General features: G+C 49.4%; 1 protein-coding gene and 1 long non-coding RNA gene across 4 annotated transcripts; one reads left to right on the plus strand and one right to left on the minus strand.

The window, feature by feature from the left end:
• Positions 1-6456: 6456 nt before the first annotated feature.
• LOC120855804 lies at positions 6457-16190 on the minus strand. Its single transcript, XR_005719315.1, has 3 exons — positions 16101-16190; positions 7657-7747; positions 6457-6492 (listed from the first exon to the last, which is right to left on the minus strand). It is a non-coding gene; the product is annotated as an uncharacterized LOC120855804 (long non-coding RNA).
• Positions 16155-19807, plus strand: S100A2 (S100 calcium binding protein A2). 3 transcript variants are annotated; one of them, XM_040230556.1, is made up of 3 exons: positions 16155-16304; positions 17885-18038; positions 19557-19807. In XM_040230556.1, the coding sequence occupies exons 2-3, from the start codon at positions 17898-17900 to the stop codon at positions 19707-19709; spliced, it is 294 nt and encodes a 97-aa protein (XP_040086490.1). In that variant the 5' UTR covers positions 16155-16304; positions 17885-17897; the 3' UTR covers positions 19710-19807. The 3 variants fall into 3 exon arrangements, with proteins under 3 accessions (XP_040086490.1, XP_040086489.1, XP_040086491.1); XM_040230555.1 differs by having other exon boundaries at positions 16272-16501; XM_040230557.1 differs by lacking the exons at positions 16155-16304; positions 17885-18038 and adding an exon at positions 16323-16501.
• Positions 19808-26435: the final 6628 nt, after the last annotated feature.

The following is a 26435-nucleotide window of genomic DNA, read 5'->3' on the forward strand; positions in this document are numbered from 1 at the left end:
GACCTTAAGGAAAAGGGCCATAATCTTCAATTTAATGTTGAGTAAGGTGGTAATAGTGGGAATCCTTTCCTTGTTCTTGACTTTTATAAGAATAATTTAAAGCATTCATTTACTATTGAGAATGAAATTGCAGTAGGTTTTTGATAGATGCTCTTTGTTAGTTAAAATATTTCTTTCCATTCTTAGATCACTAAGAGTTTTTGTTACGAGTGGGTATTGAGTTTATTCTGGCATCTGTTGAAATAATCATATAATTTTAATTTTTAACCTGTTAATGAGGTGACTTACATTAATACAGTTAAAACCATCTCTGCATTCATGGCATTGATCCAACTTAATCATGATGCATTTTTCCTAACTGTAATGCTGGATCCCATTTGCTAATAGTTTATTTAGGATTCTGCATCTGTAAGCATAATTGAGATTGATTTCTAATTTTCCTGTCTCATATGGTACATTTCTGGTGCTAGCATCTAGGGTGATCTACTTAGTCCACAGATTTGGCTGTGTAACGAATACCAAAAATAGCAGAGGCAAGGAGGAGGCAGAAATTGACTTCTTTATCTTGTACTATCTGGAGATTTGTGGTGTGGGGCTGGTTTGGTGGTTCTGCTCAGCTGTCTCTGGTTTGTATGGTTCAAATGGCCCATCTTTATTTTAAGCAGCAGTGAAGGAACAACGGCATGTTCTCTGCCATGAAGGGCATGACTCAGGACTTACACATTTCAAACAAACAAACAAAAGTTGCATATATCACTGTTACTGGCCGGAGTTGGGACCAAATCCAGGTTCAGCTCAGAAGTCAATGTTTGAGAGACAAGGGTTGATGGGAAAAGACAGATGCTTTATTCAGGATGTCGGCAACCTGGGAAGATGGATGAGTGTTACCCAAACCATCTCTCAGCTGCCAGTTAGATGGAAAAGGGTTTTATAGGGGAAAACTGGGAACTTTTAGGGTGTGCAGGCAGGGGCTACATGCAGACCAGCACGGTCAGCTCTGACCAGCATCTCAGAACCAGCCATGCAGTGACGTGGTCAGTATCATCTGTAATCTACAGCTCCAGGGTTGATTTGTTCATATTTCCTTGAGGCCCATTTCTGACGTTCGGCAAGCTGTAGCTATCAGTACTGCTTAAGATGGAGCAGCTTATATCAAGGCTACAGTTTGGTCATCATGCAGCTAGCCTTTTCCTTCTGGTGATGGTTTTAGTTGTTCACAAAACAACTCAGGAATTTGTGGTGGACACTGGTTTCCATGTCTTTCAGGAGAAGCTAGGATTTCTGGGACTGCCAGATGGCTGACCTGTTGTTTAAATTATTACTAGTTCTCCTGGCCCAGCTTCTATCTTCTGTTACTATATATTCACATTCTTTCAATCCTTGACTCTTGAGCTGGCTTTTTGTGACTCATGGAATGCCTGGGAGACCAAAGGTTTTCTACGAAGAAGCAGCAAGTGGAGGGCATGGATGGTGGGGTGGGGTTTGCCCCGGGAAGGCCCCACAGTTTCCCGCTCTGTTTCATCACTTTAATCTGCTTCTCTTGGCCAGAGCCTAGTCATGTGGCAAGGAGGACTGGGGACTGTGGCCTTTACTTGAACTTAAAAGTGAGTATTCTTTTGCTACAAGAGATAAGAGGAGAATAGGTAATGGGACAATCAGCAGTCTTTACCTCAAAGACTATTCGTATCTGCCTCATAAAGTAAGCTAGGCTCTATTTTCTCTTTTTGTGTTTTCTGGAAATATAAGTTTTGTATAAGAATTTTTTTTCTTGGCTATTTGGTAAACCAGCAAAAATCATCAGGATTTGTTTTATTTAAAATTTTTATCTTTGTTGTGTGGATTTATACTAGTAATTAATTTCCTTCATAGTTACAGGGCTTCAGTCTTCTTAGTCCATGTTGATGAGTTTTATATATATATATATTTCTCCCCTGCAAAACTGCCTATTTTATGTAATTTTTCAAATGTCACTCTCAGTTTTATCGGGGGAAATCTTGGTTAATCTGTTTTAAGAGTTTGGGCCTTCAAAATCATTTTGCTTTTATTGAGTACCCCAGGCCATTGCCAGTTTAGCACCACTTTTTATGCTAACTTTTTATTTCCAGATTTTCTGAACCATGCCAGCCCCATAAACTAAAATCCCAAATCCGCACAAAGGCAAACCCAACGTTAAGATTTCTCTAGGAAAACTGTTTTTCCCCATCCAGAGTCCAGGTCAAGCTAGAGGAGCTTCCTTGTAATCTCATTTTGCTGGTGGGAGATTTTCCTTTCAGGCCATTCTTTCACTAAAGGAAGCAGTCCTTTGAGGGTCTTGCTTCGTGTAAGGGGGTTTCCAATTCCCAGCTACTTCCAGATAAAAGACTCATTTCTTCTCAACTGGTCACTAGAAACTGAAGCCCTTTGTTTCTGAGACTAGAAACCACCCCTTCCCAAGGACAGCTGTAGCATTAACTCATGCTCACTCCTTAGTGTTTAGTTTCTCCTTTGCTTTGGGCCTCTGAAAATTTCCTTTCTTGTGAGCTTAGCTATGAATTACAAAAAGTACGAATGTTACATCTCAATCAGAGGGAAATAGAAGTCTAATTCTTTTTTATTTCTTCCTTTTTAAAATTGAAGTATAGTTAATTTACAATGTTATATTAGTTTCAAGTGTCAGCAGTGATTCAGTTATACATACACTTTCCACATATTCTTTTTCAGATTCTTTACCATCAATATAGTTCTTTGTGCCATACAGTAGGTCTTTGCTGTTTACTTCTTTTGTATATAGTAGTGTGTATATACTTATTTGAGATTTTTCTTGTTTCCCGAGGTAAGATTATATTGCTACAAACTTCTCTCTCACAACTGCTTTTGCTGTGCCTCATGGGTTTTGGATTGCTGTGCTTTCATTGTCATTTGCCTCTATTTACTTTTTGATTGCTTCTGATTTCTTCAGAGGGCCATTGGTTATTTGGTAACATATTGTTAGCTTCTACGTACTTGTGTTTTTTCCAGTTTTTTTCCCCCTGTAATTGATTTCTAAGCTCATAACCTTGTGCTTGGAAAAGATGCTTGATCTCATTTCAATTTTCTTGAATTTACTGAGGCTTGATTTGTGGCCCAATATGTGATCTATCCTGGAAAATATTCCCTATGCACTGAGGAAAAAGTGTATTCTGCTGCTTTTGGATGGAATGTCCTATAAGTAATGAGAATATGTTAATCCCAACCTCTTATCATTTCCCCATCCCCTTTGGTAACCATAAGTTTGTTTTCTAGGTCTGAGTCTATTTCTGTTTTGTAAATAAGTTCACTTACATCATTTTTAAATTTTATTAAACATTTTTATTAGTTAATTTTTTGGCCTCACTGTGCAGCATGTGGGATCTCAGTTCCCAAACGTGGGATTGAAGCCATACGCCCCTGCATTGGAAGCTCAGAGTCTTAACTACTAGACTGCCAAGGAAGTCCCTGTATCGTTTTTTGAGATTCCACGTATTAAGTGATATCATATGATATTTGTTTTTGTCTGACTTACTTTGCTCAGTTAAATAATCTCTGGTCTGTCCGTATTGCTGTATACTCTGCCATTTTTCATCGAGAGTGCCCCAGGGTCATGTTTAAGAATGAAGTTAGATTATGCCATCCTATTACTTAAAATCCTTCGCCGGTGTCCTATTGTACTTGGAATAAAACTCCTAACTCCTTTCACTGGCTGACAAGGCTCTGCATGACTTGACCCCCTTCTGCCTTCTGCAGCTCCATCTTGTGCTATTCTCTCCCTCGCCATCCATGCCCCATCCACATTGGCCTTCATTTGCTTCTCTCACACCCCAAATTCCCTCCCATCTCTGGGTCAATGCCTGGAATGCTCATCCTCCACTCCCTTTGGGGGAACTCCTCATCCCTCAGGAGGCCTTTCCTGACCACCCTGCCCAGGTGATGGTTCTCTCTCATTGCGCCCATTGGTTTTCATGCATAGCTCTTACTCCAACTTGTAATTTACGTTTACTTGCTGTCATCATCACTTGATTACATGCCCCACCAGTGTAAGGAATGTGTCTGTTTTTTTTTCACCAATGTGTCCCCAGGGCCTGCTGCAATGTTACTACCTAATTAACATTTGTTGAGTGTATGAATGAGGAATGAAATGGAGCGCTGTACCCTTGAGAGCCACACTGAGGAGTTTATTTATTTATTAAAAAAAAACAATTTTTTATTTTATATTGGAGTATAGCAAATTTACAATGTTTTGAGAATTTTAGGTGCATAGCAAAGCAATTCATCCGCACATATACTTGTATCCATTCTCCTCCCAGACTCCCCTCCTACTGAGGCTGCCACATAACATTGAACAGATTTTCCTATGCTACACAGTGGGTCTTTGTTGATTATCCATTTTCAATACAGCAGTGTGTACATGTAGGTCCCAAACTCCCTAACTATCCCTTCCCCCATCCTTCTTCCCTGTTAACTGTAAGATTGTTCTCCAAGTCTGTGAGTCTGTTTCTGTTTTGTAAATAAGTTCATTTGTATAATTTCTTTTTAGATTCTTCATATATACTGAAGAGTTTAAATGATGTGATGGTCAGTGAAGAGATCTAGAAGTTTCTTGAATAAGTGAAGGATAGAATGGATAGCTATGATCAGAATGAATGAAGGGAGGGGCTGTGATCCAGGAAGAGACAGGTCGGGAGGTTGCTCTCCCAGGGCAGCTGGGGTGAGGCTGTAGCTACAGGCACAGAGAGGAAGAGGTGGCCAGGTGAGGTTCCCAGGAATACCCGGCAGCACTCGCTCTGTGCTCAGTGAGGACCTGGGCTGGCGAGGCTGCCTGGCTGGGTCTGGGGTTTCTACAGAAGAAGGCAGGGTGATGCCCATTAGATGACCAGGGGAGCGGTGAGAGCCTGAGACTCTCAGGGGAGGGTGGGGCGGCCTGAATGCAGATTCACACTCTTTCAAGTTGGTAAAGCGTCTGCCTGCAATGCAGGAGACCCGGGTTTGATTCCTGGGTCGGGAAGATAGCCTGGAGAAGGAAATGGCCACCCACTGCAGTATTCTTGCCTGGAGAATCCCATGGACAGAGGAGCCTGGTGGGCTACAGTCCATGGGGGTCACAAGAGTCGGACACGATTGAGTGCCTAAACCACCACCAAAGTGAAAGGATGATGATGCTGTGAGAAAGAGGTGGAGAAAGAAAGGAGATGGAGGGAAGCAAGAAAGGGGGGAAAGGGTCGAACGCTAATGTCAGCCAGCAGCAGAGAGAGGGAGAAGAGCAACCAGGGAAGTGGCTAGAGACGAAACTTCGGGTGAAGGGGAGGCAGGGTGTGGGGGTGACTGAGGAGTGGTGCTCTGCAGCCAGGCCAACCTGCGTTTCAGTCCTGGCTCTATGCTTAATCCCCTGAGCTTCTGTTTCCTGATCTATTAATCACAGACATTCCCCACATTACAGGGTGGTTGGGAGGATTAAATTAGATAATGTAGGTATAATGCTTGAAACAATGTTTACACAGAGTAAACAGTAGGTTGGAGTTTCTCCCCTCCTGCTTGACTGCTGCCCTCTTTCTGCTTTAGAAGCAGATGTTTATCAAGCCAGAAGCTGGGCAGGTTTAAAAAGTCTTTATTACTTAACTCAAGGATGAGCTTGTTCTGAGACACTAATTCTTGTGAATTCTTATGACTGTGTGATGAATGCAAACATTCCAGAAACCAGCTCGATTTCTTACCAGAAGGAAAGTTTCTGTGAGAATCCAAATAAAGACCAGAGGTTGGTTGTTGAATAAACAGCCAGGAGAACTAGAGGTGGATGATCTTAACATCCTGAGTAACCTGGGATGATGACGTCTGTGTCTCTCCTCATGTAGGGAATCAATTTCCTTACCCATGACATGGGGTTTGGGGAGGCATTGAACCAGATCAGCCTTGGTCGTCACCAAGCTGCTATACGTGAAGCTGGTCCCAGATGTTTTACCAATTATTTGGACAAAATATGTTCATTTCCAAGCTAGGAGAATGAATGAAGGAAACGAGCAGACTTTCCTCAATTTTAAGACTTTATTATTTTTATATTCAGTTCAGTTCACTTCAGTTCACTTGCTCAATCGTGTCCGACTCTTTGCAGCCCCATGAATCGCAGCATGCCAGATGGACAGCATCCCTGTCCATCACCAACTGCCAGAGTTCACCCAAATTCATGTCCATTGAGTCGGTGATGCCATCCAGCCGTCTCATCCTCTGTCATCCCCTTCTCCTCCTGCCCCCAATCCCTCCCAGCATCAGGGTCTTTTCCAATGAGTCAACTCTTCGCATGAGGTGGCCAAAGTACTGGAGTTTCAGCCTCAGCATCAGTCCTTCCAATGAACACCCAGGACTTCTCCTTTAGGATGGACCAGTTGAATCTCCTTGCAGTCCAAGGGACTCTCAAGAGGCTTTTCCAACATCACAGTTCAAAAGCATCAATTGTTCAGCACTCAGCTTTCTTCACAGTCCAACTCTCACATCCGTACATGACCACTGGAAAAACCATAGCCTTGACTAGACAGACTTTTGTTGACAAAGTAATGTCTCTGCTTTTGAATATGCTATCTAGGTTGGTCATAACTTTCCTTCCAAGGAGTAAGTGTCTTTTAATTTCATGGCTGCAGTCACCATCTGCAGTGATTTTGGAGCCCCCAAAAATAAAGTTAGCCACTGTTTTCCCATCTATTTGCCATGAAGTGATGAGATGGGATGCCATGATTAGTTTTATATTAAAAAGTGTTAATACCTGATACTGTGGGTGCATGCTCAGTCATGTCTGACTCTTCCTGCCAGGTTCCTCTGTCCGTGGGGATTCTCCGGGCAAGAATACTGGAGTGGGTTGCCATTTCCTTCTCCAGGGGATCTTTCTGACCCAGGGATCAAACCCGCGTCTTCTGTGTCTCCCGCATTGACAGGCGGGTTCTTTACCGTTGAGCCAACTGGGAAATCCCTGAGATTAGCAGAAGACAAGATAAGGGCTAAAAAAACATGTATGAATGTTGACAGGGAAACTAGAAGCAGACTACGGTCCTTGAGTTTCAGTGGATGTGTGGGGCTTGATCCTGGCTTCATGCTGCTGACGTGTCAGACGACCCCACCTGGGCAATGACATTGTGTCTCACTGTATATCCTGGTTTCCGCTTCTACTGCTGTATCTAATAGCATTCACTGAGTGCTCACTGGGACTCTACCTGTGTTATCTCGTTTGATCTGTGTGGTAGATGATAGTGTCCTCGTTACAGGAGTGATGGGAACCTCCTGACTCCCAGCAGGGGTTAAGTCGTGAGTGTAGTGACTGCGGTTACTTGCTTCCTCCATTTGGAAAGAGATCCTTGATGGTAGGCTGGGTACCTTACCCACGCTGGCCATTTATAACACCCTGCGTCCCTGGAAGCAGGGATTGGCCAACAGCTGAGTACGTGAGCCAAGTGGGGCCAATCAAGGCTCTTCCTGGGATGTGTGAACCCTGGGTTTACGAAGCTGGAACAGTCTGTGGCTACATTCCTTGATATATAGAGAGACCTTGTTACAGTGAGAGTGAAGCTAACATGCAGAGAGACAGTGATGAGAGAAGGATGGGCAAATAGAGGGATGGTCTTAAGTTCTGCATCCTGGGGCTGTGGTTCATTGACCTGTGAATTATCACAGTGACCTTACCAGTTATGTAACACAGTATATCCCTCTTTTTCTTCAGTGAGCTTGCCTCGAACTGCCATCTCTTCTGGCTGAAAGATCTTGATCAATGGAGCTAAAATACAGTGGAGTTAAGATTCAATCTCAGACTCCAACATTGCTACAACCATTTCCTAGTATTATACATTGGTCTCTTAGAACGTCTCTCTTTAAACCACTTCCTCATGAGCAATACCCTATGGTTTTAAAAATCACCAGTTACCTTCCTGAGTTACCTTTCTTTTTCTGAAACTGCCTTTAGCTCCTGAGAGTTGGGAAGTTCCTAGATTTATCAGAGCACGGCAGAATGCATCTCTCAAGCTGAGTGCTTCTGGGAAGAATGTTAATCACTCCCCTTTGTGTTGATTCCGGTTGGCACCAGTTTCACCAAGTGATATTTTCCATCTGTGTCCCCATCTTCTAGCAAATGGCAGAACTCCACTTCAGACCTCGGTCTGTCTGACACCCAGGCCTGAGTGCTTGCCAGCAGGACAGCCAGAATCTAGGCCCCTGAGTCAGGCATCAGACCTTAGCAACTTACAAGCCCCTGTACTCTGACCTTGTAAGGAGCTGTGGGCCAGAGAGGCAAGTCCAGCAGTGCGGGGGAATGGCCCAGAAGGCGCCCGTGGCCCTGGGAGCCCTATCTCATGAGGACAAAAATGAGGGTGAGGGCAGCTGGAGGTGGGTGGGTGCAAAGAGTGGTTTGTTCCTGGCCAGACCCCTGAGGAATGACCCTGGTTAAAAGGTGTAGACGGCAGTAGAAGGGCCAAGAAGGAGGAGACCTAAGTACTGGGGTTTCTGAGGGTACTAATTGTTCACACCCCTCTCCTTTTTGAGTTTGGGGAAAATGGACCAGAGAATATAATTTAGAACGGGAGCCCAAAGCCCTTTAAGTTCCTTTCCTGCTGCTTCTTGACTTGACCTTCTGCATCTCATCACAGAGGGCAGCTGCCCTCCTGCTCTTGCCCATGGGGGTAGTGTGGTCACCAGGGAGGTGAGGACAGGATAGGGCTGGCTGGTGGAGAAAGAGAGCAGCAGGCTAGGAGCTTGGCCTCTTCTATCAGAGCCAGGAGGTGTGGACCGGCCCCTCCCTCTGAAGAGCCCTTCTGAGGAGTGGGGTTGTTAAGTCGCCCCCTCCCCCAAACTGGCGTTGGTAAGAAGGCTGCTTCTGGTGACACTGGAGACAGCTGGATTTGTAGGATGGTAGAAAGTCAGCTTTTATTTGTTTATTTGCCTGCACCTTGCAGCTTATAGTATCTTATTTCCCTGACCAGGGATCAAACCCAGGCCCCTGGCAGCAAGAGTGCTGAGTCCTAAACAGTGGACCCCCAGGGAATTCCTGCAAGTCAGCTCTGAGAAGGTTCAGGGATGGGGGTAGGGGATTTAGAGTCTTAGAAATGTGGGGTCAAAGGGAGGAGAAAGGGTGGCGGCAATGAGGGACTGTGCTTGTGCCTCCTTCTGGCCATTCACGGGACACTCGCTCCGTGTCAAACACCGGGGATCCCAGGAATTGGCCATGCTTAGCATCCAGGTCCCAGCAGCCTGATCGAGTTGGGGAAGACACATAAATAAATGGCCACGACGACACATAAAATGTGCTGTTACAGGGCGATTGGCAACGGGCTGCAGAAGTACGTAGGAGGGACACCTAACTTAACCCAACACCCCACTCTGCTTGTGTGCACATGAACACACATGTACATTCATGTGCTCTAGTATGTGAGGAGGCTGGGGAGTAGATCCAGGGATGCTGCACAGAGGAGTTGATCTTTGAGCTAAATTTAAATGGTGAGTAGGAAGAACTATACAAAAAAGATCTTCATGACCAGATAACCACGATGGTGTGATCACTCACCCACAGCCAGACATCCTGGAGTGTGAAGTCAAGTGGGCCTTAGGAAGCATCACTACAAACAAAGCTAGTAGAGGTGATGGAATTCCAGTTGGGCTATTTCAAATCCAAAAAGATGATGCTGTGAAAATGCTGCACTCAATATGTCAGCAAATTTGGAAAACTCAGCAGTGGCCACAGGACTGGAAAAGGTTTTCATTCCAGTCCCAAACAAAGGCAATGCCAAAGAATGTTCAAGTTACTGCACAGTTGCACTCATCTCACACGCTAGCAAAGTAATGCTCAAAATTCTCCAGCCAGGGTTCAACAGTACATGAACTGTGAACTTGCAGATGTTCAAGCTGGATTTATAAAAGGCAGAGGAACCAGAGATCAAATTGCCAACATCTGTTGGATTATCGAAAGAGAGTTGCAGAAAAATACCTACTTCTGCTTTATTGACTATGCCAAAGCCTTTGACTGGGTGGATCACAACAAACTGTGGAAAATTTTTCAAGAAACAGGAGTACCAGATCACCTTAACTGCCGCCTGAGAAATCTGTATGCCGGTCAAGAAGCAACAGTTAGAACTGGATATGAAACAACAGACTGGTTCCAAATCTGGAAAGGAGTACGTCAAGGCTGTATATTGTCACCCTGTTTATTTAATTTATATGCAGCATACATCATGCGAAATGCTGGGCTGGAAGAAGCACAAGCTGGAGTCAAGATTGCCGGGAGAAATATCAATCACCTCACATATGCAGATGACACCACCCTTATGCAGAAAGCGAAGAAGAACTAAAGAGCCTCTTGATGAAAGTGAAGGAGGAGAGTGAAAAAGTTGGCTTAAAACTCAACATTCAGAAAACTAGGATCATGACATCTGGTCCCATCACTTCATGGCAAATAGATGGGGAAACAGCGGAAACAGTGGCTGACTTTATTTTTTTGGGCTCCAAAATCACTGCAGATGGTGACTGTAGCCATGAAATTAAAAGACGCTTACTCCTTGGAAGGAAAGCTATGACCAACCTAGACAGCATATTAAAAAGCAGAGACATTACTTTGTCAACAAAGGTCCATCTAGTCAAGGCTATGGTTTTTCCAGTGGTCATGTATGGATGTGAGAGCTGGACTATAAAGAAAGCTGAGCGCCGAAGAATTGATGCTTTTGAACTGTGGTGTTGGAGAAGACTCTTGAGAGTCCCTTGAACTGCAAAGAGATCCAATCAGTCAATCCTAAAGGAGATCAGTCCTGAATATTCACTGGAAGGACTGATGCTGAAGTGAAACTCCAATACTTTGGCCACCTGATGTGAAGAACTGACTCATTTGAAAAGACCCTGATACTGGGAAAGATTGAAGGCAGGAGGAGAAGGGGATGACAGAGGATGAGATGGTTGGATGGCATCATCGACTTGATGGACATGAGTTTGAGGAAGCTCCGGGAGTTGGTGATGGACAGGGAAGCCTGGTGTGCTACGATCCATGGGGTCGCAGAGTGGGACATGATTGAACGACTGAACTAAACTGAGGAGGAATTTCCCTGGCGGTCCAGTGTTTAAGATTCTGAGCTTCCAATTCAGGGGCACTTGTTTGATTCCTGGTCAGGGAACTAAAGTCCCACATACTTCGCAGTGTGGCTAAAAAAAATATAAAGAATGAGTAGGAGATTGATGACAAAGGTCCCTATAGTCAAAGCTATGGTTTTCCAGTAGTCATGTATGGATGTGAGAACTGGACTGAAAAGAAGGCTGGTTGCCAAAGAATTGATGCTTTAGAGCTGTGGTCCTGGAGAAGATTCTTGAGAGTCCCTTGGCCTGCAAGGAGATCAAACCAGTCAATCCTAAAGGAAGTCAGTCCTGAATATTCATTGGAAGGACTGATGCTGAAGCTGAAGTTCCAATACTTTGGCCACCTGATGGGAAGAGCCAACTCATTGGAAAAGACCTTGATGCTGGGAAAGATTGAGGGCAAGAGGAGAAGGGGGCAACAGAGGATGAGATGGTTGGATGGCATCATCGACCCGATGGACATGAGTTTAAGCAAACTCTGGGAGACAGTGAAGGACAGGGAAGCCTGGCGTGCTGCAGTCCACGGGGTCGCAGAGTCTGATGGGACTGAGCAACTGAAAACGACAACAGCAGATCGACAGGGGGACAAAGCAAGAAGAGGCTTCCTCCTGGAGAATGAATGGGGCAAGGGCTCAGAGGCCCGGAAGGGCATGGCATGTGCCTCAACACAGCTGGGTACCTAGGAAGGTGTGCCACGCGGGGTAGCCTTCTCCTAAAGTTAAGGGAGATGACTCAGTGTTTTTACCTGTGGAGTGACGTGGTCAGGTCTGAATTTTAGGAAGATCACCCTGGTGGCAGAACTGAGAATGGCTCAGAGTGGGGGACAAGGTTAGAGGTGGGGGAAAAGGACAGATGTGCTTAGAATAGCCTAGGAGCAAGGTGATACCGCGGGATCTCAGGCAGTGTAGACAAAACTGAGCAGTGTTTAGAAGGTCAGGTCGCCTGACCTGCGTAACTGGAGGGCAGTAAGGGGAGGATAGGAAGACAGCCAAGTTTTTGATTTGGGTCACTGCGTGAAGAGGTATTATTTGTTGCAAAAGTAAGAGTCAAGGGAAGTGGCAGATCTGAGGAAGTTTTTTTTTTTATTTTTAAGCTTATTTTAGATTCAAGCGAGAGTGCATTTGGAAGGAAAGGAAGAGGGGTCAATTGAAGATGTCAGACCAGAGCAGGCAGAGAGATGGGCTCCTGGGTACTGGATGAGGTCCAGAAATAAGACTCAAAGGTTGGGTATAATGTAAGGGGATGGCTGGTTGGTCTGTGTAGGAATCAGGTTAGGATTCTAGGGGATTCTTTTTTTTTTTTTTGATGTGGACCATTTGAAAAAAAAGTCTGTATAGAATTTATTACAAAAATGCTTTGGTTTCATGTTTTGGCATTTTGGCCACAAAGCATATAGAATCTTAGCTCCCCAACCAGGGATTGGACCCACATCCCGCACATTGGAAGGTGAGGTCTTAACCAGTGGAGCATGAGGGAAGTCCCTAGGGGATTCTTGAGGACTGGCTCTTCTAGGGAGGTTTACTATTGTGACCACCTGTGTTTAAGCCATGCCTCATTAATTGTGTGAACTAGGGAAAACTTCCCTGAGCCTCAATTTTCTCCTCTGCAAAGTGGTGGTAAGACTGTACCAACTTTCTGGGATTTTTGTGTAAATTAAATGGGATGATATATGGACATCACTCAGCACACAGTAGGTGGCTCATAATGTCAGTCTGGACTCTTCCAGCAAAGGATATGACAAATCCATTACACATGGAAGATCCAGGATGACCCAAACCCGGTGTCATAATGCAGGCTCTCTCATGCCGAGTAGGCTGTCCGGGGATGTGCAGTGCTGGGCCCAGTCACTCAGTCCTGTCCAGCTCTTTGTGACCTCATGGACTGTAGCCCGCCAGGCTCCTCTGTCCGTGGGGTTTCCCAGGCAGTAATACTGGAGTGGGTTGCCATTTTCTCCTCCAGGGAATCTTCCTGACCCAGGGATGGAACCCTTGTCCCCTGTGTCTCCTTGCATTGCCAGATGGATTTTTTACCACCAAGCCACCGGGGAAGACCCCTCAGGGGATAGCTAGATAAATTATTTCATGCGGTTTGTTGAGAGAAAATATCTCAAAGCAGATTTGGGGAGGGCAGAGGAATAATAAAAAGGATCCTTGTGGTGAAAGATTTTGAGTTCAGAGGTTGGTGCAACTTCCTCAAGTCGCATGCTTAAGTCAGGGGAAAGCAAGGGCCCCAGGCCCCAACAGCGAGACCATTTCTCTTTCCCTGGAACTGCCCCAGAGATGGTGGGAGGTTGACAGAGCTTGACAGTGTTCAAGCCCCTCACTTCTGCCACCTAGTTCCTTCCTGCTTCCTCCCTATGGCTTTTAAACTGTGTACAGGCATCCAATTTCCATTTCAGAGGTCCACGTGGGCGTCTCAGCAGGAACTGTCCTCGAAACACTTCATACGTCATGCAGGTGTGAGAGGTGTGGGCGTGGGAAGGCTTGCTGAAGATGAATCAGCGTTGTCTTCTCTTGCCTGAGTCAGGAGCAGGGCTGGGCAAGGGCTGGCGGACCCAGACAGGAGGGAGGGAAAGAATAGGGAGACAAGCCTGCAGTGACACATCTCAACCACCAGGGGGCATGAACAAGACGAGGAAAACCCAGGAGTTGCTGATGGGAAACCTTTGGCACCTGCAACCAGGCCTAGGCGAAAGAGGACACCCCGTCTCCCAAGCTGGGCATGGGCACAGTCACTGCCAGGATGTGTCCACTGCCTGCCTGCATCCTGGCTTCTCTGCCTTCACGAAGAAGTGGAGAGCACAGAATGGAATTGGACTTTGAGGGTTCAGCCTATCCAACCCTCCTGTTCTGCAAGGGGGAAGGAATTATTCTAGATTACACAGCAAGTTAGTGGCAAGTTACTGTGATTTTCATCAGTTCCAGGAATATGGCTCCTTGATGGGCACAGCCCTGGTCTCAGTTTTGGGACAGGGGTCCAGATGCTGCCCCTAGCATCAGAGGCGCGCTCTCTCATCTCTCTGGTCTTCCCTTTTTCCTCTCACTTTCCGTGACTCTGTTTTTCTTTGACTTTTTCTCCCAGTTTCTGTCTGACTGCCTCTTCGTCTCTTCCTCTGTCTGCCTCCTGTCTCCATCTCTGCCCCGTGGGGACTTTGCGGTGCTCCTTCCCTCAATGGGTCCCCAGAGCAAGATATTTCCTGCAGTCACTCCTCAGGGACTCATAGCTCTCTGAAGCTCTGTTTTCCAACCCAGTGTCTCAGTTCCACTCCTGGGAGCAGGCAGAGAAGTTATGATTTGGTAGCATCATCAGTGATGTGATTTCGGGAGGTGGGAAGGCCCCCTGGTACTGTCCCCAGCACCCTACCCACCACGGTGCCAACCGTAAACTTAGGATGGCACCTGGTGTGGGCAAGACTCTTTGCTCATGCGGTCCCTGCCCGGTGAGCTCACCATGTGGGAGTGAGGACGAGAGAAGACAGGAGCGCGAGTGATTCAATCGAGATCAGAATGCTCCGAGTACAAAAGGAGCGCTTGCTGTGAGACAGAGCAGGTGGAGACAGACTCTGGTTAGCCCTGGGGCGGCTCCATGAGGTGGGGGCATTGAACTGACCTTTGAAGGAAATGTGGGAGGCAGGGATGTGGTGAGTGGGCACATTCTGAGCAGAAGGATGGGCATAGGCAGTCTTGGCCACTCCCAAGTGCTCAGGCACAATGAGCAGGCAATTAGGAGACGTGCAGGAGAGGTTGCATAGGCAGGTAGGGGCCAGAGCTCCAGCACCTCACTTCCAGCAAGGGCCATGGGGACGCCACTGCAGTTTCTGAGCAGAAGTGCCATCTGCCGAAGTCCTCAGTTAAAATGGAAGAAGTGCTGTAAAAACCAATGCATTGCACCCCACTGATCTTTACCCTCGGGGAGAACAATTTTTATTCCAAGCTCAACCTGAAATAGGTTTTGACAGGGAAGAGCAGTAGCACAAGGAGGTCAAGTGCCTTGTGGAGGAAGGACACTGGGTGGCTTTGCAGAGGTGTAGGAGTGGGCACCGGGGGCCCCCGAGGCCTGATTTCATCTGTGCTGCTCAGGCCGCCCCCAAGTCCCACTGCGAGTGACCGCCGGGGAAAGAGCAGCCTGGCTTGATGTCTGATCTCTGGGGGTTCTCAGTCTGAGTTTCTCTGTGGTGTCATGACCCAAAACTCCCCAGAGCGGGCCTGATGAGGGGGTTTCTGTTCCAGTGCCCTGTCTGCCGGAGCTGGGTTGTGGTTTCTGCCTGCTGCCCGGTAACTTCGGCTGCCCTAGCCCTGGGGGAGGAGGGCGGTGCCGCTGAGTCACTGCCTGAGCCTCTGGGCCTGGAACCTCGGGTGAGTCAGCCAGGACTAGGGGCGCCGGAGGAGGGGAAAGAAGCTGGAGGACATCTGGAGGGGGGAGGGGAGCTGGCACACAGGAAGGGCGGTGCCCGGACTGGACTGAGGCAGTAGGCGAGGGGGCCTGGGAAGGGGCCGAGTGAAGTCTGCTCTTCTCTGAAAGGCCCTCCCCTTGGGCTGGGTCCTAACAGGCCTCAGTGTTTGCCTTTCTCTGGGGAGGGGCCTGGACGAGTGGGTGAGAGAGGCCGAGGCCGTGGCCTCATCCCCAGCCTGGCCTCCTGGCTTGGGAAGATTGTGGGGGCCTCCTCCTCACGTGCCCACCTCCCAAGCTGGAGGAGACTCCCGTTTTCTCCTCCCTTCAACCCTCCTGGGCCTTCCTTACACACACAGACTGCTGCTCACCCCAGCTGACGATAGCAGAGCCATTCCACCTGTCGCTGCCTCCAGGTCTCCTGCCAGACCCCTTCCTACCCAAAGGGGGTCTTTCCAGGTCTTTTAAAGCACACCCACTTGCCTGCATACGTCACTGACAGTTATTCTGGGGCCGGCTGTTAAAAGCCACTTTGTTTCCCTGCAGTCACTCCTGCCCTCTTCTTCCTGATAGCCCCCAGCTGCCTCCTGGTTCCCAGCACACACACAGGCCGGTGAAGTCCCAGCACGCACCTGCAGCTTCGGGCACGCCAATGAACTGTGACTCGCAGGCATTTGTCATGAGAGCAAGACTGGGCCTGAATCTCCAGGCCCCCATGAACAGGGGCTGCCTCCCCTCGCCCAGGGCCCAGAATACCTTTTCCCGGTGACACCCCTGCTCCCGCTGTGGCCAGGGCGGGGCCGGGGGAGGGGCTGCCCTTGGCTGCCCAGGAGCCGGTATTGTCGGGAAGGGAGGGACTGGGAGGGGGTGTGTGGGGGTGGCAGGAGGCCAGGCTTTGGTGGGATCAGGTTAGGGCAGGTTTGGTTTCCTTAAAATGCAAAGTTGGGGGCCAGTGGGGCTAGCATATAAATTCCAACTCTGGGCACCTGGCCCTTTGCTTTCCTTCCTGAGTCTCTCTCTGCCCTCTGGTCTGGTGAGTACCTCTGTCCTGGGCAGGGCTGGGTGGGCAAGACCCCCATGGGTCTCTGCCTTTGTCTCGTTGGCTTTTTCTTTAATGGGTTTTTGTCGGGGCAGAGCTGGTTTACAGTGTTGTGTTAGCTTCTGCGGCACGTCCCCTTATGCTGCTCTTTGTCTCCCGGTTCCCTTGGTGGAAGGCCCGGGGCCTCTGTGGGTCTCTGCATTTGGGGGGACCTCTTGTGAAGTGTCAGATAGAGGTTGTTTCCCAGTTCCTCTGTGAGGTTTAGGGGTTGCTCTTGGGGTCTGTCTTGTATCTCTCACTCTGAGTGTTGCTGCTTCTTGAGGGTTTGGGTCCAGGCATATGAAGTGTGTGTGGTGGTGGGAGGGTTGGGGGGTGCTTTAAGGAGAATCCTGGGTTTGTTTGTTTGTCTTTGAAAAGTCCTGGATTCCAGCAGGACTAAGAGCCAGGGATCTCAAGCGAGTGGGCCTGCCTGGGCCCCTGCCCTGAGCAGTGGGATAGCCCTGCCACTTCTTCTCTTCTCCTGCCTCCTGAGGGCAGGGTTGGCAGGATGGGCCCAGGGTGCTTCTTGCCTCTGGCGCCTGCTCCTCTGGCCTCACCCTGGGACCTGCCTAATCCTCCCAGGGTGGTGTGACCGCTCTGAGAGGCTGGGCCTTGGAAAGGATGACCTCCAAATTCTGTCCTTGGTCTCAGATTATGTCCTGATCCTGGGATACTGGGCTTTTAATTTCTTGAATTCCAGTCCCAGAAGAATCCTTGCTGTTAGGGAGAGTGTTCAGTTGCCAGCACCCTTGCTCCGGTGCCTCCAGCGTGAGGGGAGACACATTCCCTACCGAGTGAGAGCCCCTGGTCTGACGGAGGATACAACCTACCCAAGGGAGCTTCCAGTTAGATGGGAAAACGACGCCCTCTGGCTGAGGGGGGAGGTCACTCCTCAGGGAACCTCATATCCCTGGGCTGTAGCCAAGGCCGCTGCCAGAGCCCAGTGAGCCCCACTAACTGTGCATGGAGACGCCTGTCTCCGCAGCCCTGGCACAGAGCCCACTGCCCTATGATAGAAGCTGACAGAAAGGATCCCCAGGGGGACTCTGGCCACCCTGCCTTTTTTTTTTTTTTTTACCCCATAGACGCTCTGGGCCCCAAATATGATGGGAGGAGACATGAGGCCCTTCCAAATCCAGGGGAAGGTCTAGCCTCTGCCTCACCTACCTAGTGTGAGACGGAGGTATGGCTTCTGGCCAGGGAGCCACAGGCTGAGGCGGAGACGCAGCCCTGCCTGCCCATTCAGAGAGGGACTTGGAGAGGCAGCTTGGGGCACAAGGACAGCAGACGGTCCTGCAGGCTGGGCTGAGGCCTCTCCCTCACTTGCCACCCCTGTAGCCTCAGATCCAAGATGTCCAGTCCCCTGGAGCAGGCGCTGGCTGTGATGGTCGCCACCTTCCACAAGTACTCTGGCCAAGAGGGAGACAAGTTCAAGCTGAGTAAGGGGGAGATGAAGGAACTTCTGCACAAGGAGCTGCCCAGCTTTGTGGGGGTGAGTGGGGCTGACCGGGGGTGAGAGGGTCCTGGTGTACGGTGTGGGGCACAGGATGAATCTCTTCTCCCTCCCTGGCTGGGGGTGGGCGGGCCTGGGGATGCAGACACCAGAGTGGAGTCAAGCCTTTTATGACCTCACCAGAGTGAGAGGGAGGCCTTTGTGTGAATGCGTGAGTGGGCCCTCTGCTGCTGGCTCCTCCCTGCAGGGCTCCCCAGAACGGCTGTGCTGTCAGAGCCCAGAGAGGGGACGTGACTCGCTCAGGATCACACAGCTCTCACTTGTGATCTCCTCCTCTCTTCCTCCCTCCATCCTCTCCCTCTTTTATTTTCCATATTTGCTTGCCAAACTAAGAAGGTGTCTAGGGAGAGAAAAGCTCAGCTAAAGACACACCCTGAGATGTTTTGGAGGGAAATGCCGTCAGTTCTCTCGGCCCCTTGCCCTGCCTTTAATCAGTGCCTCCCTCGTGTGTGCTCACGTGCTCACTTGGTCAGTCATGTCCAACTCTTGGCAACCGCGTGGACTATAGTCTGCCAGGCTCCTCTGTCCATGGAACTGTCCAGGCCAGAATACTGGGGCGGGTTGCCATTTCCTCCTCCAGGGCGTCTGCCTGACCCAGGGGTCACACCTGAGTCTCTTGTGTCTCCTGCACTGGCAGACGGATTGTTTACCACTAGCGCCACCTGAGAAGTGCACCACTCCCCCTCCGCCCCGCCAAAAAAACAGTTATTTATTTGGCTGCACTGGAGTGAGGACAGAGTGGGGTACATGGGCAGGAAGCTCCGGCTCTCCACCTCCTTCCACAGGCCAGTGGGCTCTATGCCAGGGCTGTGGAGATGCGTATCTCCCGGGGCTGGTTAGTGGGGCTCACTGGGCTCTGGCAGCGGCCTTGGGTACAATCCAGGGGTACGAGGTTCCTTGAGAGTGCATGGGCGGGAGTCTTAGTTGCGGGATGTGGGATCTAGTTTCCCAACCAGGGATCAAATCCAGGAGTCTGCACTGGGAGTGTGGAGCCATTGGACCGAATCCCAGTGGAGTCTTAGCTGCTGGAACAAATCCCAAGGTCACATCTCAGGCTTTGAACATACAAGGCATGTCCTTTTTTCTTAAAAAAATATTTTTGATCATACTTTTCTAATTTGGTTTCATTTTATCTGGTATGGGAAAGAGCCTGCCTTTTTGGAATTCACTTTTCTGGTGATGAGGCGTGGTGGTAGCTTCAGAAAGCTTGTTTCCTCATCAGCAGGATGTGGGTAATGCCCATCTCGCTGGGCCCTTGTGGGGAGCAGAGCTGATCCTCTGAAGGGAGGGTCTGGGATCCCCCAGCAGGGAGAGCTGGAGGCTCTGGCTCATGACTCCCCTGTGTCCCCACTCACAGGGCACCCTAGTGCTCCCAGGACCTCCCTGCTCCCCATCACTGCAGGTGCTCCCTGCTCACCACTTACCTGCTGCCCAGGGAGGAGGGGAAAGCCGGCTTCTGCCCCAAGAGCGGATGGCCTGACTGTCTCTTGCTTTCAGGAAAAGGTGGATGAGGAGGGCCTGAAGAAGCTGATGGGTGATCTGGATGAGAACAGTGACCAGCAGGTGGACTTCCAGGAGTACGCTGTCTTCCTGGCCCTCATCACGATCATGTGCAACGATTTCTTCCAGGGCTCCCCAGCGCGGTCCTGATGCAGAGCTCGTGGCTCTCTGCTATGGGTCTCTTCGGCCCAGGAGGACTCTATCTTTTTTAGTTTTACTTAATAAACTCCTTTTGCTGGTTGACAGTATCTTCATTGCTCAGTGTTGCCCTGTCGTCTGGCTGGCCCAGTTGCTCTGCTGAAAGTTAAAAGACCCAAAGCTGCTTTTTGTTGTGAGCTGTCTTTATCCCTTTCAGTGCAAGATGATACAATTCCTTCAAAAATGTTGTGGGCTTCCCATGTATCAACTTACAGATTCAGTTAGACAAAAGCCACATTTATAAATCTCTTTGAGACTGGCCCTTTCCACCTTAGAGTCAGGGTGCTGGGAGAAAATGTCCTTATGATTCTTACAGACCCTCTTGTCTGAAAGGCTCAAGAAGACACACTGTTAAAATTATTAGAAGACATAATATGTATGTGAAATCTGAGACTTGCCCTTAAATCTTTTTGAAATCCACATGAAATTTCTCCTCTTTGACTTTGTCTTACCCTGAGGCCCTTTTCCTGGGCAGGGCCAAGGATTTGATCTTGGCCCCAAGGCCATTTATTACTTTGAGAGTCATTTGTTGTCTGGGAAGTCTGTCCGGGGTTCAATCCCTGGGTCAGGAAGATCCCTGGAAGAAAGGAATGGACACCCACTGCAGTATTCTTGCCTGGAGAATCCTACGGACAGGGGAGCCTGGTGGGCTATAGTCCATGCGGTCACAAAGAGTCAGACACAACTGAGCAAGTAACATGACCTTGTACTCCAACTGTCCTGGGCCCTCTATATCTTCTCTAAATTCTACTCGAATTGAAGAGTTCCTGTTTTTTGGCTGAACCATGAAGCATGCAGGATCTTAGTTCCTCCACCAGGGATCCAACCCATGCCCCCTGCAGTGGAAGCGAGGAGTGAAAAAGAGTTTTAACGAAAAGGAAAGGGGGGAGGGATAGTAGACAAGTAATAGACAATATTTTTGTGAATTACTTTCCTACTTTTCTCACTTCCCTGGGAAGCTCTGCCGCTTGAGAACTGCTTACAGAGTAGCTCAGAAAAAAGCTCCCCCCAAATTAAGGGGTGAGACACCCTGCTTGTTCTCACTGTTTCGCTTTAACTGCACATCTGGGGCTGGTGCTGGGTGAGGTTGGGCAGGCTTAGCAATGCAAAGAGAGGAGCCTATTTCCTAATATAATACCCTGTAGGGAAAGGAACCAGGGAATACAGGTCAGGGATGTATGCTAATGGTAATTAACATTTCCACAGCAGTTCCCAAAGCTGCTTTCATGAACACTGTTTCTTCAGCCCCATGGTAACCCCCCAGAGAACTATCATTAGGCCCCTTTTACAGATAAGGAAATCGAGAGGAGGAAGCGTCTGCCATTCGAGGCGCTCTCGTTTTGGCCAGGCTCTCTGATAGGCCTGTTCGAGCAACATCCCACTGACTCTTCACAGAGGTTGTGTGAGGGCTGTATCACTAGTTTCCACATTTCACAGAGGAGGACACAGGGGCTGGGAGAGGTTAAGTACGGGCTTTCCCGGTGGCCCAGTGGTAAAGGATCTGCCTGCAATCCAGGAGACATGGGTTTGATCCCCGTGTCAGGAAGATTCCCTGGAGTCGGGAATGGCTACCCACTCCAGTATTCTTGCCTGGGAAATCTCATGGACAGAGGGGCTACAGTCCTTGGGATTGCAAAAGAGTCTGGCATGACTTAGCCACTGGATAGCAGCAACAGAAGTTATACAGGGAGCGGTGCTGGAAATTGCCGCAGGTCTGCGAGAAAGGGGCTCCCGCTTAAGGGACACGCAGGCGATAGCCTGGGCTTCCTCTTCTTCCCCTTGGGCTTTGTGTGAGATGAAGGGGACCTGGCTGGGCAGAGTCCAGGTGCCCTTGGTCTCTCGATCCTGAAGACATGGGGAAGTGGGTCCGCTTGGTGATCGCATGGCCGTAGTGTGACCGCTTGCAGTGGGTCCTGGCTTCTGCTGGCCCTCTGTCCCAGATTCTGGGGCTGTTTGGGCTGGTGGAAACTGGCCACGGTTGGCTGCATCTGGAACTGTTCCCCGACTGGCTAGGCACCTAATGGGACAAATTTCTTTCTGTGTATTTGACAAACTAACAAACACATGAGTTTCCTAGCTGGTCTCAGTAATCTTCCCTCATCCCACTGCTCCCTGCAAATCTCCGTGCCAAGGCAGAGAGCAGGAGGGTCTGGAAAATGGTGCTTGCTGTTCAGGGGCCTGCTGGCCAGATTCTCTCTCACTTTCTCCTGGAATTAGGGCAGGGAGCAGAACCTCAGGGAAATATATCTCCCCTTCCATTGTGTCCCATTGCGACTCTGCTCTTTGCTCTTCAAGGTCTGTCCTGCAAGAAAAGAGGGACAGAAGGCAAAGGTGGATTCTGAGACAGTTCAGTTCAGTTCAGTCTCTTAGTTGTGTCTGACTCTTTGCGACCCCGTGGACTGCAGTACTCCAGGCTTCCCTGTCCATCACCAGTTCCCAGAGCTTGCTCAGACTCGTGTCCATCGAGTTGGTGATGCCCACCAACCATCTCATCTTCTGTTGTCCCCTTCTCCTGCCTTCCAAATGAGGCTCCTCATGCTTCCACATTTAGGTCATTTGAACTCCTCACCGACTCAGGGCTCCCATCCAGGAAAAGGGCACAGTCAGGCATTGACTAGGCACTCAACAGAGGTAGTAGGTCTAAGCTCTACAGAGTCTCTTTGATCCCAGTTCAGAGTCTCTCCCCACCCCCATTCCCTGATTCTGTAGCAAAAGCCTCTCTGGCTCCAGCCTTGGTAAATCAAATACCCCTTCCCACACTCTCTCCACACTGGGCTCAGATGATGAGAGAGAGGAGATGAGTCAGTTTGAGGAGGTTCATTGACTCCCACAGGGCTATGAGACTGGGGGTGGGGTCACCCTGTCCCTCGGGCCCAGTTCCTTGTGGCACAAGCACAAGAATGTTCGGACGCTCCAGGACATTTCATTTTATTTCTCCCTGAGATGCAGAACCAGACACTGACCTTCAGGGGGCAAAAGGGTTTCCCAGAGGCCTTTGTAAGGTGAAGGTGGTGATAGTGGGGGACCGAGGCAAGGAGGGAGGGGAGACGGAGAGGAAGGCAGTCCTGCCGGGTCAGAGAGCCTCTGCTTCTCTTCCTGCCACCCCCGTTGAGTGGGAGCTTCTGCGTGCGGTTGCTGAGTTACACGCGGGGCCCTCCACTCTCACATGCTGCACGGGACTGTCAAATGAGATGAAGAACTTTCACACTGAAGCCTCAGGGCAGGAATCTTCCAGATCTAAAAAAAAAATCAAGACCCAAACAAGGTAAAGGACATGCTCAGGGTGGAGAGAGGAGGGTGGTGGAGCTAAGGGTGAGGGCTCAGTGAAGGGGTCTTCTCATGATGGTCCTCCAGCCCCAGAGCACCTCCTCCCAGACTCTCCAGTCCACCCACCCTCCCCTCAGCTGTCACCTCCTAGGGTGAGTACCTGCCTGCCTCAGTCTGGGCAAACAAAAGGGAGGAGTCCCGGGGAGGTGCAGCCAGGCTGAGAAACAGGGAGGGTTGGGGGATAAGGACTCAGCCTGGGAGCAGGTTGTCCGGCTCTCCCTTGACCACTCACACAAAGTACCCCAGGCCCCACCACTGTAGCCCTGCTTTCTTGCTCTTCCTTGCGTTTATGTTACCCATCTCTCATAGTATATTTGTTACCATTTGTTGCCTGCGTTAGAGGGTCCTTTCCACAGAACTTGGATTTTGTCTGTTTTCTTTATGGCTATACCTCCAATGCCTAGAAGAGATGCTTCTAAATATTCACATGAGGACTTCTTGGTGGTGCGGTGGCTAGGAATCCACCTGCCAATCCAGGGGACACAGGTTTGATCCCTGGTCTGGGCAGATTCCATGTGCTATGGAGCAGCCCAGCCCGTGTGTGCATAGAGCCCGTGCTCTGCAACAGGAAGAGCCGCCACAATGCGAAGCCTCACACGGCAATGAAGAGCAGCCCTCAGTCCTCACAACCAGAGAAAGCCCACTGTGCAGCAACGAAGACCCCGCGCAGCCAAAAATAAGCACACTTTAAAAAATGTAATAAATACTGACATGAATCACGAATGGCTCTTACCCCGTCACTAATTAGCTGTGTGACTTGGGCAAGTTACCTGCCTCTCAGCTAACATTCACACGCTCACCAGGTGCCAGCGCTATTTGTCTATGAGCTGTGTACATATTAGCTCATTTATGCCTCACAGCAGTCCTATGAAACGGTGACCATTATTTTCCTCGGTCATCCACAGATGACGAAAATGAGGCCCGGAGAGGTGAGGTGATCTGCTTAAGGAAGGTGGCTGCCCGTGGCATTCCTGGGATGGCACAGGTGGGAACAAGTGCTTGACCCAGAACTGAATTAATCGCTGGTCCACACTGGTCCCCTGCTTCTGTCCCCTACCCCCCATAATTCCTTGCCTATAAAACAGGTAATCACAGCCCTCCCTTCCCTGCACTCCCACTGCTTGCTTCCCTCATCTAAAGGGGCTGGCTGAGTCTTCAGGGAGCTAATGGCAAGGTTGAGCTTCAGGTGCAGGGGCACTCAAGGGAGGCCAAGGTGTCATGAACTCTCTGGCTGCCCCATAAGCGTTAGGGTTTCTTCCCCATTCCGCACTCTTCTGGATCTTGAGTTCTCTTTCTGAGAAATGAGGAGGGGTCTCTCGGGCCCAGGGATGAGGGGCAGGAGGAAAGAATTGATATAAAGGGATTTCCATTTCTGGTAATATGGTGATCTGTGCTGGTTCCAGCTAAAAACAACAAAAAGTGCTGGAGAGAATAAAAACAGCTTTTCAAAGCATTAAAGAGCTCACAAGGCGGTAAGGAATGAGATCAAAATCTAAGTGAAAGCAGATTCCAGGAAGAGAACCCGGCACCGGGCCCCTCGTATCCTGAGGACATCACTAAACTGAGCCAAAGTGACCTTTGGCTTTGTTTGTGGAAAGAGGAAGGGTTCATTTGAGGAGCGGAGGCAAAGGGGACACCCCATGTAATGCTGGGACCCCAGAGGGCTATACCCTTAAGCCCCATACCAGAGGAAACCTACCCCTACCCCAAGGGAATGCAGGGAACTTGGCCTTGGTGCCATGTGGAGCCAGGAGGACAGGGCACAAGAGCTCTAGCTCTAGGCTGCCCTGGCTAGAGTCTGTGCTTGGTGGGCTGGGATGAGGGGGGCACCAGGGAAACACAGCCTAGACTTCCGGAAGGGCCCCTAGGAGCAGCACGCCTTCCTCCCGGGTCTCAAGGCATTCTACCGATGGTCCCCCCAGGGAAGCAAGCAGTTTTCTGCCCAAGGTGTCCAAGCAAAACCCTTAGGTGCTGTTTCAGGGGCTCCAAAGAGCTCCAGTACTATAGTTCTTTATGTCTTAGCACAGAAAAGAATTCAGGGAGAGGTGAAGTGATATAGTGAAGAAATGATTTACTGGAATAGGACGCTTGTGAGACTTAACAAGTGGGAGGACGAGAGATGGCACACCGTGAGAACTTATGGGCTATGGTTTTATAATTGTAGGAAAAGTGGGGAGGGGGAGAAGACCTTCTTTGTCTTTCTTGGTAGACATCAAGGCTTCTATCATTAGCTCCTCCTCCGGGCTGAGCAGGGGAGTTTTCTTGTCTCTACATAGTCAAGCTAGGTTCACAAATTACTGGTTTTCTAATGTGTGCAGACAGCATGTCAGCCTTCTGAGCTCACTGTGCAGTGTGTGGGGTTCACGCTGCCGTTGGTTCATTGTTTTGGAGGATGACTTGAGCTTCTGTTGTGTGGCTTTGTTGCTAAGGAAGCCTGCTTGGTTTTGGGGTTAAGCAAACCTGCTTTCAGGCTTCCCTGGTGACTCAGTGGTAAAAAAAATACACCTGCCAATGATGTGGGTTTGATCTCTGGGTCGGGAAGATCTCCTGGAGAAGGAACTGGCAACCCACTCCAGTATTCTTGCCCGGGAAATCCCATGGACAGAGGAGCCTGGCAGGGTACAGTCCACGGGGTTGCAAAGAGTCGGACATGACTTAGCAAATAAACAACAACCAGCCTGCTTTCTTGAGTAATCATTAACATTCAGGGGTCTTCCATATTTTTCTGCTTACCATCCCCTAATGGGATTACCTATTTAATCACCTATTTTGTCCCTTTGAAAGTGAAAATGTTAGTAGCTCAGTTGTATCTGACTCTTTGTGAGCCCATGGACTGTAGTCCCCCAGGCTCCTCTGTCTATGGAATTCTCCAGGCAAGAATACTGCAGTGGGTAGCCATTCCCTACTCCAGGGGATCTTCCCGACCCAGGGATGAACCCCAGTCTCCTGCATTGCAAGCAGATTGTTTACCATCTGAGCCACCAGGACTATGCCCCCATCACAAAGACTGTCGGTCTGGGGATCAAGCAGGGAGAGTGTCTAATGGGCTCAGTGGTCTCACCATAAATAGGGGGCTGAACCAGAGGCCCACCAAGATCCTCTCTGGCACGGGGATTCTCTGGGGGTGAGGCAAAAATGTGTCCATCCTTCTTTTGGGATGCCTCTTCAGCATGAAGAGATAGAAGGCAGCTGTGATGAATGACCTGTCTCCTCTAACCATGCAGGAAGGAGATGGACAGGAGGCCATGCCCTGTTCCCAGCGCTGGGGGAGGGCAGAGGGAAAATGAAGAGGTGGTGGTGTCTGCAGCCTTTGATGTATGCATGGCTAGGGGTGTGATTGCGGCTTGTAGT

The sequence above is a fragment of the Oryx dammah genome, unplaced genomic scaffold (genome assembly GCF_014754425.2).
Source record: "Oryx dammah isolate SB20612 unplaced genomic scaffold, SCBI_Odam_1.1 HiC_scaffold_28, whole genome shotgun sequence".
Taxonomy (NCBI): domain Eukaryota; kingdom Metazoa; phylum Chordata; class Mammalia; order Artiodactyla; family Bovidae; genus Oryx; species Oryx dammah.